General features: G+C 56.8%; 1 protein-coding gene across 1 annotated transcript in view; it reads left to right on the plus strand.

Moving 5' to 3' along the window:
- The window catches only part of PIAS4 (protein inhibitor of activated STAT 4), a 38,148-nt gene extending 20,586 nt beyond the window's left edge, over positions 1 to 17,562 (plus strand). Inside the window, exons 6-11 of the mRNA XM_024237982.2 lie at positions 103 to 231; positions 314 to 419; positions 4,501 to 4,574; positions 4,822 to 4,982; positions 15,567 to 15,697; positions 15,809 to 17,562. Coding sequence (XP_024093750.1) covers positions 103 to 231; positions 314 to 419; positions 4,501 to 4,574; positions 4,822 to 4,982; positions 15,567 to 15,697; positions 15,809 to 16,068 — 861 coding nt within the window. The 3' untranslated portion in view covers positions 16,069 to 17,562. The remainder of the gene's footprint in view (positions 1 to 102; positions 232 to 313; positions 420 to 4,500; positions 4,575 to 4,821; positions 4,983 to 15,566; positions 15,698 to 15,808) is intronic.
- The last annotated feature ends 1,663 nt before the right edge of the window (positions 17,563 to 19,225 follow it).

The following is a 19,225-nucleotide window of genomic DNA, read 5'->3' on the forward strand; positions in this document are numbered from 1 at the left end:
CTGCGTCTGCTGCACGAGTTTGGGGGGCGTAGAGGGAGGGTAGGGACCGTTGGATTTCCCAGCCGCTCTTGGCTCGAGGCTGAGCAGCCCACCTGCTTGCAGGGCTACTACCCCTCCAATAAGCCCGGGGTGGAGCCCAAGAGGCCGTGCCGCCCCATCAACCTCACCCACCTCATGTACCTGTCCTCGGCCACCAACCGCATCACCGTCACCTGGGGGAACTATGGCAAGGTGAGTGCGTGCCCAGGTGCCCACCCTGCCCCCCAGCCCTGGCCCCGGCCTGCCAGCCCTGACCCCGCCCTTCTGTCCCCAGAGCTACTCGGTGGCCCTGTACCTGGTACGGCAGCTGACCTCGTCGGAGCTGCTGCAGAGGCTGAAGACCATTGGGGTGAAGCACCCGGAGCTGTGCAAGGCGCTGGGTGAGCAGCTCAGGCCACCTCGGCCGAGGGGTGCCGAGTCCACCCTGGAAACCTGCCCTGTGCTGGGTGAAGTGGGGGGCCCTACACCCGAAGGAGATCGATCAGGGGCCGCCTGTCACTCTGGGGGTCCATGGCCCCCCGGCTGTGGCTGGGGAGGTCTCTGGAGGATACGGATGGCAGAGGGGGCACTTGGCAGTGGGAGCTGCTGTGCAAAGGCTTGTAGGTCACACCTTGTGTTGCTGGCCCCAGGCGCCCCAGCCCACAGGGGTCCGAGCAGCAAAAGAGCTGGAGCCTCATTCCGGGACAGCACAGAGGCCGGGAGGGGTGAGAGGAGCACAGAGGGAGCTGTGGTCTAAGCAGCCCCTTCTGGTTGCCTCAGCGGGGCCAAGGGTGCTGCGGGACCTGGCGGGTCACGGACAGCGAGGGTCATGGAGGCGGTTGTTGTGGGAGGAAGATGGGCGGCGGCGGTCTGATCTCACATTGGTGAGGCCTCATTTAATCTTTTTTTTTTTTTAATTTTTTTTTTTAGAGAGTCAGGGTCTCCGGGAGATAGAGGTTGCAGTGAGCTGAGATTGCACCACTGCACTCCAGCCTGGGCTGCAGAGCAAAACTCCACCTCAAAAAAAAAAAAAAAAGAGTGTCTCGCTGTATCACCCAGGCTACAGTGCAGTGGTGGGATCGTGGCTCACTGCAGCCTCTAACTCGAGCTCAAGCCATCCTCCTGCCTCAGCCTCCTGAGTAGCTTGGGCCCACATGTGTTCACCATCACACCCAACTAATTTTTTTTTTTTTTTGAGACAGAGTCTCACTCTGTTGCCCAGGCTGGAGTGCAATGGCGCGATCTCGGCTCACTGAAACCTCCACCTCCTGGGTTCAAGCAATTCTTCTGCCTCAGCCTCCTGAGTAGCTGGGATTACAGGCACGTGCCACCGTGCCTGGCTAATTTTTTTGTATTTTTAGTAGAGAAGGGGTTTCACTGTGTTAGCCAGGATGGTCTTGAGCTCCTGACCTTGTGATCCGCTCGCCTTGGCCTCCCAAAGTGCTGGGATTACAGGCGTGAGCCACCGCGCCCGGCCCCAACTAATTTTTTAATGTTTCGTAGAGATGGAATCTTGCTGTGTTGCCCAGGCTGGTCTTAAATTCCTGGGCTCAAGCAGTGCACCTGCCTCAATCTCCCAAAGTGCTGGGATTACAGTCTTGGCCACTTTCGCACCTGGTCTCTTTTGTACTTGTAACAATGAAAACAATTTTTTTTTAAGTGACACGCAGAGCAATTTTAAAAGAAAGCCTGCCGGCAAGGCATGGTGACTGACGCCTGTAATCCCAGCACTTGGGGAGGCCAAGGCGGGTGGATCACGGGGTCAGGAGATCAACACCATCCTGGCTAATATGGTGAAACCCCATCTCTACTAAAAATACAAAAAATTAGCCAGGCATGGTGGCGGGCGCCTGTAGTCCCAGCTACTTGGGAGGCTGAGGCAGGAGAATGGCATGAACCCAGGAGGCGGAGCTTGCAGTGAGCCGAAATCGTGCCACTGCACTCCAGCCTGGGTCAGAGTGTGAGACTGAGACTCCGTCTCAAAAAAAATAAAAGCCTGCCAAGACTGGCAGGCGAATCAGTCCCCACCCCGAGCAGCCGCGCAGCACAAAGCCAGCATACAGCAGTTAGCCCTGCTTGGCGGCTGTGTGGCCTCAGAAAGTCGATGGCCTTCTCTGGTGGTCACTGTCTTCAGGAGAATAGATCTGAGCCATCTTGAAGGCACCTGGGCATCTCTCTGGACCCCACATGCTTGGGGCCCAGGCCTCAGTGGGCTCTGCAGGCCTGTCCTATGGAGAGGCTAGGCCTAACCTGGAGTCCTTTGGAGCTGGGAGTGGTTGTCGGGCGGGTGAGTGAGGACTGGGACCACCTGCCAGGCTGAGGAGAGGGCGGTTCTGGGCCAGTCGGGTTTGCTCACACCCACTTCCCGAATGGTGGCTGTTTTCAGGTGGAATCTGGGCACCACCCCAGCCCCTTGGCAGAATGTGGGCCAGAGGGTCTTCCAGCTGCCCCTCCTAGCTGCCCAGGCCCCTGTACCCAGGCCAGAGAGTTCCACATGAGCACTGCCCTCCTGGCACAGCCAGGCCTGGGCCTCTGGTCCCTGTTCCTGACCACCAAAGGGCACCTCCTAGCCTGGGTGTCCAGAAGCCTGGAGCAGTGCTGGCACTGCCAGGGGCCTGCGAGCCCCATCGTGGTGAAGCCTCTTGTGCACTCCAGCCCTCCAAGTCAGGAAAGATACCCGGCAGCGCCCCCTCTGCAGAGCAGGACGTGGAGGGCGAGGGGTCCGTCCACGGAGTCCGGCATCCCTGGCCAGGCTCCTCCAGGCTCGGGGAGGGAGGGCCTGGCGATGTCCCCGTGTGACCAGTGGGGACACTGAGGCACAGAGTGGCAAAGTTAAGGTTCTGTGACCTGGGTTACCCCGCCCCACCTCCCTCTTCCCTCAAAGGGCCCTTTTTTCAACCCTCCCGCCGACCTTCCTTGACTGTGGGGACAATGGCCAACTTGAGGGAGGAGGCTGGGGCTGGGCAGGCCTCTTCTAGGCCCACAGAGTGGGTGCCGGGCTTAACTCCTCAGTGACCAGAGCCCTGCAGTGCTGGGGGCTGCGGGGTCAGGCTTCCTCTCTGAAGGGGTCTCCTGCCGCTTCCCACAGCCGGCCCCAGGCTCAGCCTTTCTGTCACTGGATTTCTTTCTTGCTGCACCTAGGAAGTCCTCACCTTTACCTCACTTGAACCCTTCCTGCTGTGCACGTCTCTCTGTACACGAAGGAGGGAGGGTTTGCTTTAAAATCAGAGGGGCACCTACATCCCCTCCTAGCTGCCCCTTTGCCAGGCGTGAGGGTCCACCTGGGCACCTGGTAGCCAAAGCTGGGATCCAGGGATGAAAACTCAGCTGAGGAGTGAGCGGCTGGGGCAGCCTTGGCTCAAGCAGGAGAGCTGCTGGGAGCCTGTGAGGGAGCCAGACCGTGTCGGCCAGCACGTGGCTGCCACCACGTCCCCACGGGAGAAGGGAGAGCCACTGCTCCACACACCGGCTCGGGGGGCTGGGTGGGGGTCAGAAAGGAGGAAGTGGCTCCCAAGCGGCCAGAGATAAGTGGTGGTTTAGGCCATAAGGCGTGGTAGGGGCATTTCCAGGCAGAGGAACGTCAGGACAGCTGGGGGGAGTGGGGGGGGCGCAGGCTGGCACCATCACTCTGGACCCCAAGTCAGTTGGGCAGGTGGCTTCCTGGAGGAAGCAACACTGGTCCACCAGGCAGCTGAGGGCCAGGTGGTGGATAGACAGGCCCTATGGGTTGTGGGCCAGGGTGGTCTGCCCCGCACGGCCCAGAGCTGGGGTCTCTCCTGAGCTACCCATGGATGGAGTTTAGCCGCATCCCAGAAGCATCAGGAGGGCAGCCAGGGTCCCTGCATGAGTTTCCTTCTGGCTGTGGGCCTGCTGCCTGTCGAGGGGAGGGCGGCACCTGCCCCCAAGCCTTCATGTTTCACATATGTTTCCCCGTGTTCCGTGCAGCTTGCTGGCGGGCACCATCTTTTCCTTTAAAGAAGCAGCTACACTTCTGGCTGTGCGGGCTGCGTTGGGGCGGCGCTGGGGCTGGGCGGCAGCCGCTTCCTGGCTCACAGCCAGGAGGCCCCAGGATCCGTCTCCCAAAGGAGTCCCTGCCTCATTCCCCGCTGTGGCCTTGGGGATGGTGCTTCGGTGACAGAATGAAGTCACGGCAATGACCCTGTCGGTGGCTGTGTTGCATGAAACTTGCCAGAAAAGTCCCACGGGTCACAGCCCACGCAGGGTGGGGGGGGGCCACGTAGGCCATCTCCATGTGGGGGCTTTGGCTGGGTCTGTGCTGTGCCCAGGTTGTGGTCAAATCTAATGGTGGTCGCCACCCGGCTTTCTCTGATCCGTCATGGCCCCGAGCCACACAGCGAAGCTCGGGACTCGTCAGGGGCCTGTTCTGGGAGGTGGACATCCGTGCTGGAGAGAACGCGAATCACAGCCCCACGCCCTGCTGTTCCCACCCTCCTGACGATGTCTTCCGTTCCCTCCCCACAGTCAAGGAGAAGCTGCGCCTTGATCCTGACAGCGAGATCGCCACCACCGGTGTGCGAGTGTCCCTCATCTGCCCGGTGAGTTGGGGCACAGCCCCCTCCTCGAGGCCCTCTACTGCGACCGTACTTCCTCCCTGGAGGCCCTGGGCCCGGGGCGGCTTGGCTGGGCCGCGAGCCTGCGGGGGCAAGGCTGGTCTTGGTCCCCTCCGTGTTCCTGAGGCATGAGTGATTGGAGCAAGCCACAGGATGGAGCTGGGGGTGAGGGGCACCGGGCAGGCGGGCACAACAGGAGGGGTGCCCTGCTCACGCAGCCCCTCCCCCACAGCTGGTGAAAATGCGGCTCTCTGTGCCCTGCCGGGCAGAGACCTGCGCCCACTTGCAGTGCTTCGACGCCGTCTTCTACCTGCAGATGAACGAGAAGAAGCCCACCTGGATGTGCCCCGTGTGTGACAAGCCAGCCCCCTACGACCAGCTCATCATTGATGGGTGAGCCTGGGGCCCCGGGGAGGGCGGCCGGAGCCGGACGGCTGTGGAGGTCTCGATGGCACCCTGCTTCCTGCAGACCACGTGGTGCCCCAGCAAGACACAGCAATGGGGGCACATGGTCCTGGAGCTTTGGAAGCCCCGGGCTGCAAAAAGAGCCGGTTTCTTTCTGGCGGAACTTCTCAGAGCCTTTGCTATGCAGGTGACAGCCACGTAGCTTAGGTTGCAGAAGGTGGGCCCCAGTCCACCCCGCTCCCACGTGGCCTCAGGCGAGTGTGACCCTGAGCTCCAGGAGTGTGGTTTTTGCCACAAAAAACTGAGCCAGGTCATGCTTTCACACGGCGTTCACCCTAGGACGCGCAGCCTTGGGGGTGACCTCGCAGAAAGGCAGAGGAGGTGGCGCCTCCTGTAGCGCTCTGGCCACGCCATGCCCTTCCCTTCCTAGGTGGCACAGCTGTGGCCAGGCATTCCCCAGGCCACAGGGGACAGGAGGACAAGACCATTCCCCCTGGTGGAAGGCTCTGTCCAGGGCTTAAGTTTCCAGAAACTGAGCCCCATTGTCTGTGGTGCCTGATGCGGCTCCTGCTCGGCGCCGGCCCCAGAGCCTCGTCCCCAGAGCCACCGGCAGGGCGTGAGGCCACAGTGGCACCAGCTGATGCCCTCACAGGCGGGAGCAGGCCCTGCCTGTGGGGGTGGGCCGAGTCCCCAGCCCTCGGGCACGGCCTCAGCAGACTGTGCAGGTGAAGGCAGGGCTGGCCTGCCTCTGGGGTTGTAGATTTGATCCCCAAGTGGACCTCCGGTTCATGCACTTGTCCCCATCCCAGGAGACAGACCTGTGAGCTTCCTCATTTTACAGATGAGAAAACAGGCTCAGAGGAGGCAACCAGCAGCTGGAGCTGCCCCGGCTCACAGGGGGCCAGGCTGGGACTCGAACCCAGCCTGAGTCTGGGTCCCCTCTGTGGAGGGCTGGGTGGCCACCCCCTTGCATCCCAGCTTCGGGTAGAGAGAGGAGTCCTTGGGGCTGGGCACGTGGGCTGCCTGAATGGCCGCTCTGTTCCCAGCCTGACAGCTGTGCAGCCGGGTGCCCGCCTTCCCCCACAGGCCCGGAGTGGGGCTTGGGCTTGGGGTGGTGGCAGCTCTCACAGCTCCAGGGCCACCAGGGCTGGGGCAGGCAGCTGTGTCCCACGCAGGCCTTGTCCTCAGCAGCCCATGGGACTCGGTGTAGCCAGGGAGGCTTCCTGGAGGAGGGGTCCTTGGTTCATACTTTGTTCCATGAGCCCTATTGCCTCTCTGTCCCTGGCTCTGAGCTGGGTGACCCCAGGGTCCCCAAAAGAGCCCCATCCCAGACCCTGCCTTCAGGTTCTTGTTCTTGGCCAGGGGAGCGGATAGAGAAGCAGAGGCAGACATAAACGTTCCTGTTGCTGTGTGTGTCTTGGGGAGGAGGAAGAGAAGCTTTGGGGTGGGGCTTTGGAGGGTGAAAAGGAGTTTTGCAAGCGGCAGGCAGGGCTGTGCTACGCCTGGGGCGGCCCTGGCACGGTGGGCTCCGAGCATCGCCTCACAGAGAGCTCGGCGGGGCGGAGGGGCTGGCCTGGGTGAGAGCCTCAGAAAGAGTGGCCCAGAGCGGGACGAGGGCTCTCCTGTGTGATGAGAACGATGCTACTGCGGGTGCCTGGGAGCAGCTGTAGCCTTGACAGTAACAGGCCAGCCTGGGCCCTGCATGGACCCGTGGGGCAGGGGGCCTCTCCTCAGACGCCCCCCAGCCACTGCACCCTTCCTTTCCTGCGGGTGGGGAGACTGAGGCCCTTTGGCCAAGACGGGTGGGGGAGCAGAACCAGTGCCTGCCTCCAATTGGCCTTGTGGCCTCAGGGAACTCATCCCCTTCCCGAGCCTCTGTTTCTGCATTTGTAAAATGGGGCTGGTAGGACCTCCGAGTAAGAAGGCCGGACACAGCGGGGGCGCTCTGGAGAGGCTGTGGCTGGGATGGGCGTGGGGACCCCCCACTCTGCTCCCATTGCTACCCTCACAGCCTCTGCAGGGGCTTTGAGCAGCCAGCACCTTCACTCCAGGCTGTTTCCTGATCTGGCGAGCACACAGTGCGACGTGAAAGCAGGCGTGCGCGCACACCCACACCTGCAGGCCCACACGTCTATACAGTCCACACCTTCACACACACACCCACACCTGCAGGCCCACACGTCTATACAGTCCACACCTTCACACACACACCCACACCTGCAGGCCCACACGCCTATACAGTCCACACCTTCACACACACACCCACACACACACATCCATACAGTCCACACCTTCACACACACACACCCACACACACACATCCATACAGTCCACACCTTCACACACACACACCCACACACACACACATCCATACAGTCCACACCTTCACACACACACACCTACACACACACACATCCATACAGTCCACACCTTCACACACACACCCACACCTGCAGGCCTACACGTCTATACAGTCCACACCTTCACACACACACACCCACACACACACACACATCCATACAGTCCACACCTTCACACACACACCCACACACACACACACATCCATACAGTCCACACCTTCACACACACCCACACACATCCATACAGTCCACACCTTCACACACACACACACACACACATCCATACAGTCCACACCTTCACACACACCCACACACATCCATACAGTCCACACCTTCACACACACCCACCCACACACATCCATACAGTCCACACCTTCACACACACACCCACACACATCCATACAGTCCACACCTTCACACACACCCACACACATCCATACAGTCCACACCTTCACACACACACCCACACACACACACATCCATACAGTCCACACCTTCACACACACACACCCACACACATCCATACAGTCCACACCTTCACACACACCCACACACATCCATACAGTCCACACCTTCACACACACCCACCCACACACATCCATAGTCCACACCTTCACACACACACCCACACACATCCATACAGTCCACACCTTCACACACACCCACACACATCCATACAGTCCACACCTTCACACACACACCCACACACACACACACATCCATACAGTCCACACCTTCACACACACACCCACACACACATCCATACAGTCCACACCTTCACACACACCCACACACACACATCCATAGTCCACACCTTCACACACACACCCACACACACACACACACCCATACAGTCCACACCTTCACACACACACCCCCACACACATCCATACAGTCCACACCTTCACACACACACACACCCACACACATCCATACAGTCCACACCTTCACACACACACACACCCACACACATCCATACAGTCCACACCTTCACACACACACCCACACACATCCATACAGTCCACACCTTCACACACACACCCACACACACACACATCCATACAGTCCACACCTTCACACACACCCACACACATCCATACAGTCCACACCTTCACACACACACACCCACACACATCCATACAGTCCACACCTTCACACACACCCACACACATCCATACAGTCCACACCTTCACACACACCCACCCACACACATCCATACAGTCCACACCTTCACACACACACCCACACACATCCATACAGTCCACACCTTCACACACACCCACACACATCCATACAGTCCACACCTTCACACACACACCCACACACACACACACATCCATACAGTCCACACCTTCACACACACACCCACACACACATCCATACAGTCCACACCTTCACACACACCCACACACACACACATCCATAGTCCACACCTTCACACACACACCCACACACACACACACACCCATACAGTCCACACCTTCACACACACACACCCACACACATCCATACAGTCCACACCTTCACACACACACACCCACACACATCCATACAGTCCACACCTTCACACACACACCCACACACATCCATACAGTCCACACCTTCACACACACACCCACACACACACACCCATACAGTCCACACCTTCACACACACACACACACATCCATACAGTCCACACCTTCACACACACACCCACACACACATCCATACAGTCCACACCTTCACACACACACACATCCATACAGTCCACACCTTCACACACACCCACACACATCCATACAGTCCACACCTTCACACACACCCACACACATCCATACAGTCCACACCTTCACACACACACCCACACACATCCATACAGTCCACACCTTCACACACACACCCACACACATCCATACAGTCCACACCTTCACACACACACACACACACATCCATACAGTCCACACCTTCACACACACACACCCACACACACACATCCATACAGTCCACGCCTTCACACACACACCCACACACACACATCCATACAGTCCACACCTTCACACACACACCCACACACACACACACCCCCATACAGTCCACACCTTCACACACACACACCCACACACATCCATACAGTCCACACCTTCACACACACCCACACACATCCATACAGTCCACACCTTCACACACACCCACACACATCCATACAGTCCACACCTTCACACACACCCACACACATCCATACAGTCCACACCTTCACACACACCCACACACATCCATACAGTCCACACCTTCACACACACACACCCACACACATCCATACAGTCCACACCTTCACACACACACCCACACACATCCATACAGTCCACACCTTCACACACACACCCACACACATCCATACAGTCCACACCTTCACACACACACACCCACACACACATCCATACAGTCCACACCTTCACACACACACACCCACACACACATCCATACAGTCCACACCTTCACACACACACACCCACACACACATCCATACAGTCCACACCTTCACACACACACACCCACACACACACATCCATACAGTCCACACCTTCACACACACCCACACACATCTATACAGTCCACACCTTCACACACACCCACACACACATATCCATACAGTCCACACCTTCACACACACACCCACACACATCCATACAGTCCACACCTTCACACACACACCCACACACATCCATACAGTCCACACCTTCACACACACACACCCACACACACACACACATCCATAGTCCACACCTTCACACACACCTGCAGGCCCACACGTCTATACAGTCCACACCTTCACACACACACACCCACACACACACACACATCCATAGTCCACACCTTCACACACACCCACACACATCCATACAGTCCACACCTTCACACACACCCACACACATCTATACAGTCCACACCTTCACACACACACCCACACACACACATCCATACAGTCCACACCTTCACACACACACCCACACACATCCATACAGTCCACACCTTCACACACACACCCACACACATCCATACAGTCCACACCTTCACACACACACCCACACACATCCATACAGTCCACACCTTCACACACACACCCACACACATCCATACAGTCCACACCTTCACACACACACACCCACACACACATCCATACAGTCCACACCTTCACACACACACACCCACACACACATCCATACAGTCCACACCTTCACACACCCACACACACACATCCATACAGTCCACACCTTCACACACACACCCACACACACACACATCCATACAGTCCACACCTTCACACACACACACCCACACACACACATCCATACAGTCCACACCTTCACACACACCCACACACACACATCCATACAGTCCACACCTTCACACACACACACCCACACACACACATCCATACAGTCCACACCTTCACACACACACACCCACACACATCCATACAGTCCACACCTTCACACACACACACACACACACACACATCCATACAGTCCACACCTTCACACACACCCACACACATCCATACAGTCCACACCTTCACACACACACACCCACACACACATCCATACAGTCCACACCTTCACACACACACCCACACACACACATCCATACAGTCCACACCTTCACACACACCCACACACATCTATACAGTCCACACCTTCACACACACCCACACACACACATCCATACAGTCCACACCTTCACACACACACCCACACACATCCATACAGTCCACACCTTCACACACACACCCACACACATCCATACAGTCCACACCTTCACACACACACACCCACACACACATCCATACAGTCCACACCTTCACACACACACACACCCACACACACATCCATACAGTCCACACCTTCACACACACACACCCACACACACACATCCATACAGTCCACACCTTCACACACACCCACACACATCTATACAGTCCACACCTTCACACACACCCACACACACACATCCATACAGTCCACACCTTCACACACACACCCACACACATCCATACAGTCCACACCTTCACACACACACCCACACACATCCATACAGTCCACACCTTCACACACACACACCCACACACACATCCATACAGTCCACACCTTCACACACACACACCCACACACACACATCCATACAGTCCACACCTTCACACACACCCACACACATCTATACAGTCCACACCTTCACACACACCCACACACACACATCCATACAGTCCACACCTTCACACACACACCCACACACATCCATACAGTCCACACCTTCACACACACACCCACACACATCCATACAGTCCACACCTTCACACACACACACCCACACACACATCCATACAGTCCACACCTTCACACACACACACCCACACACACATCCATACAGTCCACACCTTCACACACACACACCCACACACACACATCCATACAGTCCACACCTTCACACACACACCCACACACATCCATACAGTCCACACCTTCACACACACACCCACACACATCCATACAGTCCACACCTTCACACACACACACCCACACACACATCCATACAGTCCACACCTTCACACACACACACCCACACACACATCCATACAGTCCACACCTTCACACACACACACCCACACACACACATCCATACAGTCCACACCTTCACACACACCCACACACATCTATACAGTCCACACCTTCACACACACCCACACACACACATCCATACAGTCCACACCTTCACACACACACCCACACACATCCATACAGTCCACACCTTCACACACACACCCACACACATCCATACAGTCCACACCTTCACACACACACACCCACACACATCCATACAGTCCACACCTTCACACACACCCACACACATCCATACAGTCCACACCTTCACACACACACCCACACACACACACACATCCATACAGTCCACACCATCACACACACACCCACACACATCCATACAGTCCACACCTTCACACACACACCCACACACATCCATACAGTCCACACCTTCACACACACACCCACACACATCCATACAGTCCACACCTTCACACACACCCACACACACACATCCATACAGTCCACACCTTCACACACACACCCACACACATCCATACAGTCCACACCTTCACACACACACCCACACACATCCATACAGTCCACACCTTCACACACACACACCCACACACATCCATACAGTCCACACCTTCACACACACCCACACACATCCATACAGTCCACACCTTCACACACACCCACACACATCCATACAGTCCACACCTTCACACACACACCCACACACATCCATACAGTCCACACCTTCACACACACCCACACACATCCATACAGTCCACACCTTCACACACACACCCACACACATCCATACAGTCCACACCTTCACACACACACACCCACACACATCCATACAGTCCACACCTTCACACACACACCCACACACATCCATACAGTCCACACCTTCACACACACACCCACACACATCTATACAGTCCACACCTTCACACACACCCACACACATCCAGTCCACACCTTCACACACACACCCACACACATCCATACAGTCCACACCTTCACACACACACCCACACACATCCATACAGTTCACACCTTCACACACACACACCCACACACACACCATCCATACAGTCCACACCTTCACACACACCCACACACATCTATACAGTCCACACCTTCACACACACACACCCACACACATCCATACAGTCCACACCTTCACACACACACCCCCACACACACACATCCATACAGTCCACACCTTCACACACACACACCCACACACATCCATACAGTCCACACCTTCACACACACACCCACACACATCCATACAGTCCACACCTTCACACACACACACCCACACACATCCATACAGTCCACACCTTCACACACACACACCCACACACATCCATACAGTCCACACCTTCACACACACACACCCACACACATCCATACAGTCCACACCTTCACACACACACCCCCACACACACACATCCATACAGTCCACACCTTCACACACACACACCCACACACATCCATACAGTCCACACCTTCACACACACACCCACACACATCCATACAGTCCACACCTTCACACACACACACCCACACACATCCATACAGTCCACACCTTCACACACACACACCCACACACATCCATACAGTCCACACCTTCACACACACACACCCACACACATCCATACAGTCCACACCTTCACACACACACACCCACACACATCCATACAGTCCACACCTTCACACACACCCACACACATCCATACAGTCCACACCTTCACACACACCCACACACATCCATACAGTCCACACCTTCACACACACACCCACACACATCCATACAGTCCACACCGTCACACACACCCACACACATCCATACAGTTCACACCTTCACACACACACCCACACACATCCATACAGTCCACACCGTCACACACACCCACACACACCTATACAGTCCACACCGTCACACCCACACACCCACACACATCTATACAGTCCACACCTTCACACACACCCACACACATCCAGTCCACACCGTCACACACACACCCACACACATCCATATAGTCCACACTGTCACACACACACCCACACACATCCATACAGTCCAAACCTTCTCTCACACACACACACGTCCATACAGTCCACACTTTCACACACACACCCCCACACACATCCATACAGTCCACACCTTCACACACACCCACACACATCCATACAGTCCACACCGTCACACACACCCACACACATCCATACAGTCCACACCTTCACACACACCCACACACATCCATACAGTCCACACCTTCACACACACCCACACACACCTATACAGTCCACACCGTCACACCCACACACCCACACACATCTATACAGTCCACACCTTCACACACACCCACACACATCCAGTCCACACCGTCACACACACACCCACACACATCCATATAGTCCACACTGTCACACACACACCCACACACATCCATACAGTCCACACCTTCTCTCACACACACACACGTCCATACAGTCCACACTTACACACACCCCCACACACATCCATACAGTCCACACCTTCACACACACCCACACACATCCATACAGTCCACACCGTCACACACACCCACACACATCCATACAGTCCACACCTTCACACACACCCACACACATCCATACAGTCCACACCTTCACACACACCCACACTCATCCATACAGTCCACACCGTCACACACACCCACACACATCCATACAGTTCACACCTTCACACACACCCACACACATCCATACAGTCCACACCTTCACACACACCCACACACACCTATACAGTCCACACCGTCACACCCACACACATCTATAGTCCACACCTTCACACACACACCCACACACATCCAGTCCACACCGTCACACACACACACCCACACACATCCATATAGTCCACACTGTCACACACCCACACACATCCATACAGTCCACACCTTCTCTCACACACACACGTCCATACAGTCCACACTTTCACACACACACCCCCACACACATCCATACGGTCCACACCGTCACACACACACACCCACACACATCCATACAGTCCACACCATCACACACACACCCCCCCACACATCCATACAGTCCACATTCACGTATGCCCATATGCAGTCACACGTGTGTACACGTGCTCACACATACACATTCATAGACTCCACACACGTGTGCACACACGCACATGCTCGCACACACGCACATGCTCGCACACACGCACATGCACACACACAGATATACTGTCACATCTACACACGCTCAAACATGCGTGCACACCTGGAGGTGCCCAGAGGGGCAGGGTGGGCAGGACCCCTGCAGCCGCCACACCCCCTGCTCTTGTGGGTAGTTGGGGGCCACTGGGTATTGCCTCCATGCCGCGCCCCTCCCCTGGCCGTGCTGTGCACTGCAGACCTGCCTGGGGCTCAGCACCTGTAGGGGCCTGAGGCCAGGGGAGGGAATGCGGGGCCCCTGGACCCCTGCGGTCGGGGTGGTGAAGCTGCTCTTGCAGAGAGAAGTGGGGAGTGTCTGGCTGCATCCGGGAGGGATGGAGGGCTGGGGGAGTTTGGGGGGCGGGGCGCCTCCAGCCCAGGCGTCAGCTGTCCGCCTCGCCCCAGGCTCCTCTCGAAGATCCTGAGCGAGTGTGAGGACGCTGACGAGATCGAGTACCTGGTGGACGGCTCGTGGTGCCCGATCCGCGCCGAAAAGGAGCGCAGCTGCAGCCCGCAGGGCGCCATCCTCGTGCTGGGTGAGTGCCTCGCCCCACCAGCTGCGCAGTCTGCAGCCAGGGCCGCCTCAGTTTCCCCATTTGTCAGTGGTTGCATCCTAAGTACCTGTACCCTGTCCCTGTCGCCCACAGGCCCCTCGGACGCCAGTGGGCTCCTGCCCGCCCCCAGCGTCAACGGGAGCGGTGCCCTGGGCAGCACAGGTGGCGGCGGCCCTGTGGGCAGCGTGGAGAATGGGAAGCCGGGCGCCGATGTGGTGGACCTCACGCTGGACAGCTCATCATCCTCGGAGGATGAGGAGGAGGAGGAAGAGGAGGAGGAAGACGAGGACGAAGAGGGACCCCGGCCCAAGCGCCGCTGCCCCTTCCAGAAGGGCCTGGTGCCGGCCTGCTGACCCTGGCCGCACACTCGACTTTCCTGGTGCTCACCACGCAGAGGGGCGCGGGCCAGCCTCGGGCGCAGAGGGAGGAGTGACCTTTCTTTTTCTTTTTATTGTCGTTCGTTTTGTTTTTCCACCCTTTTGCCTGGCTCCTGGCACCTGTACCTCTGGACTCTCCTATCGGGGGATTAAAAAAGTAAAATGACAAAAAAAGATACAAAAAAGAAAAATGAAACAAAAAAGTCAAACTCTTAAAAACAAGGCCGGCCACCCACACAGCCGCCTCCCCGGCTGGAGTCCGAGCCGGGAAGGGGTAGTGGGCGGGAGGGACCAGGACGCCGCCCTGCGCCCTCCCCTCCGGATGTCCCGCCGCCCCCTTCCCACGACCATTCCAGCCCGTGCGCAGGGACCTGGGCGGCGGGCGGTGGGGCGCAGCTCCTCTCTGGCGACCACTTTGACGTTTGTCTCTTCCTTTGCTTTTTCTCTGTAAATGCACCCTCGCCCAGAGACCCTCACACGCCGAGCAGCGGGGGTTTTAGCCGAGAAGCCATGGAGTGGGTTGGGGCAGGGAGGGGCAGTGGGGTGGGGGGATGGGTGGGCAGGATGGGGGTGCGGTGGGCAGCTGGGGAGGGTTTAGCCACAGATGTGTTGTATTTTTTGAAAGTGCAATAATTTGGTATTTTGAAGACCCGGCGTGTGGCCAGGAACCCCCGGGGAAGGCGGGGGCCCAGGGTGCGGCACCGTGTGGCGTGGGGGGGTCTCAGTTTTCTAGCCAGCTACCTCGGTAACTCCAATTCAGGTTAACTTCCCTACGGAACAGCACAGATGTCCACAGATGTCCACAGCTTCCGCCGCCGCCACCATACCCCGGTCCTTGGGGCCTGGGGGGCGGTCGCTTCCCAAGGGGCAGCAGGGACCCCGGCCACCCCGGCTCTCGGTTTGGGTTGATTCCTCTCCTTTTTGCTCTTGGTTTTCCGACGGGTATGAGGCTAGCCCGGCACCCTGTCCCCCGGGAGCCTCACTCTTCCAGCAGGACCAGACCAGGGGCCTCCCTCCTGTCCCCAGGGGTTCCCGGCCCCTCGCAGGCCCCACCCGTGCCCTTGGCCTCAGGGTCCAACAACTGGGGGAGCTACCAGGGCTCTGCCTCCAGGAGCCCACAGCTGGGCACCCCCCTTGCCCCCCAGGAGACCGGGGCTCAGGCGGGGCACTGGCCTCACCTGGTTCTTTAACACCGCTGCCTGCGGTCTGTTTTGCTTTTGTCCTCCCCAGCCCAGAATTTTCCTTTGTATAAACAGAACTCCTAGTCAGGAAGCAATATCATTTCAGGTCTAAAGAAAGGGACGTGCATCTGGCCGAGGGCAGTTCAGTCTCACTGCAGAGCCCGCAGCCCGCTGCGCAGCTCGGCCCCTCCCGCCCGCACGGGCAGCTGAAGGCCGCTGTTTTCTAATATTTGTATTCTAATTTAATTGTTTTTAAAAAATGCAAATAAAAAAGGTCGAGGTGAAGCCACCCAGGTGTCTGCTTTTCTGTGCTCTGTGTCTCTTAAGTGTGTACCGTGTAGTTGGGGGGCGGGGTTGGGGGAAGGACAGAAACAGCCTCACCCACATCTCTCTTTCTTGGTTATTGCCTCAGCTTCAGAATTCAAAAGGTGCTGCTCGTGGTCAAATGAGGCAGATTATTTATTTATTTATTTATTTTTAATAGAGAGGGAGTCTCGCTGTGTTGCCCAGGCTGGTCTTGAACTCTGGGCCTCAAGTGATCCTGCTGCCTCAACCTCCCAAAGTGCTAGGATTACAGGCATGAGCCACCGTGCCCGACCTGAATGAGGCCAGTTTTACTGTGTACTGTACTGCCTGGGCCTGGTGTCCACCAAGCTGGGAGACTGGGAGAAGGGGCTTGGGCCATACGCGGAATTCAGGTCCCAGGATCGTCCATGTCTCTGGGTGGCCAAGACGATACACAAACGTTTTGCTTTTGTAAGATGAAAAAAAAGGGCCGGGTGCAGTGGCTCATGCTTGTAATCCCAGCACTTTGGGAGGCCGAGGTGGGCGGATCACCTGAGGTCAGGAGATCGAGACCATCCCGGCTAACACAGTGAAGCCCCATCGCTACTAAAAATACAAAAAGCCAGGCATGGTGGCACGCGCCTTGTAGTTCCAGCTACTCGGGAGACTGAGGCAGGAGAATCGCTTGAACCTGGGAGGCGGAGGTTGCAGTGAGCTGAGATCACGCCACTGCACTTTAGCCTGGGCAACAGAGCGAGACTCCGTCTCAAAAAATATATATATACAATAATAATAATAATAATACAGACAACCAATGAGCACATGAAGAGATGTTAGGGATGTGAGTCAAATGCACAGTGAGATACCTGTCACCCCTACCAGGAACAGCTAGCATCAAAGACAGCAGCGAGGGTCAGAGGAAGCTGCAGTCCACGTAGCTGGGGAGGATAACATGGCGCAGCCCTTTGGAAACAGTTGAGCAGTTGTTCAAAAGGTTAAATGTGGAGTTAGTGTGGGACCTGCAATGCCAGTCCTAGACATGTCCCCAAGGTAAGTGAACACATCCGTCCACACTGAAACGTGTTCACGGATGTGCACAGCAGCCAAGCGTGGCAATGACCCGTGTCCAACTGGGGAGTGAATCAGCGCAGCGTGGCCATCCACACCGCAGAATGACAGCCATGGAAAGGAGCGAGGCTGTGACACAGGCCCCAGCACAGACGAACCCTGAGGACGCCACGCTTAGTGAGAGACATCAGACACCAAAGGCCACGCGGCGTGTGATCCCATTTCTACGAAATGTCCAGAACAGGCCCATCCACAGAGACAGGAAGGGGATTCATGGGTGCCGGAGGGTGGAGAAGGGGATTGAGAGTGACCACAAATGGATATGGGCATCCTTTGGGCTGGATAGAATGTTCTGGAATTAGTGGTGACAGGTGCATAATTTTTTTAAGGGAATTTGTTTGTTTGTTTGTTTGTTTGTTTGAGACAGTCTCGCTCTGTCGCCCAGGCTGGAGTGCAGTGGCGGAATCTCAGCTCATTGCAAGTGCTGCCTCACGGGTTCACGCCATTCTCCTGCCTCAGCCTTCCAAGTAGCTGGGACTATAGGCCCCTGCCACCATGCCCGGCTAATTTTTGTATTTTTAGTAGAGACGGGGTTTCAC

This window comes from Pongo abelii, chromosome 20, assembly GCF_028885655.2.
Source record: "Pongo abelii isolate AG06213 chromosome 20, NHGRI_mPonAbe1-v2.0_pri, whole genome shotgun sequence".
Classification (NCBI taxonomy): domain Eukaryota; kingdom Metazoa; phylum Chordata; class Mammalia; order Primates; family Hominidae; genus Pongo; species Pongo abelii.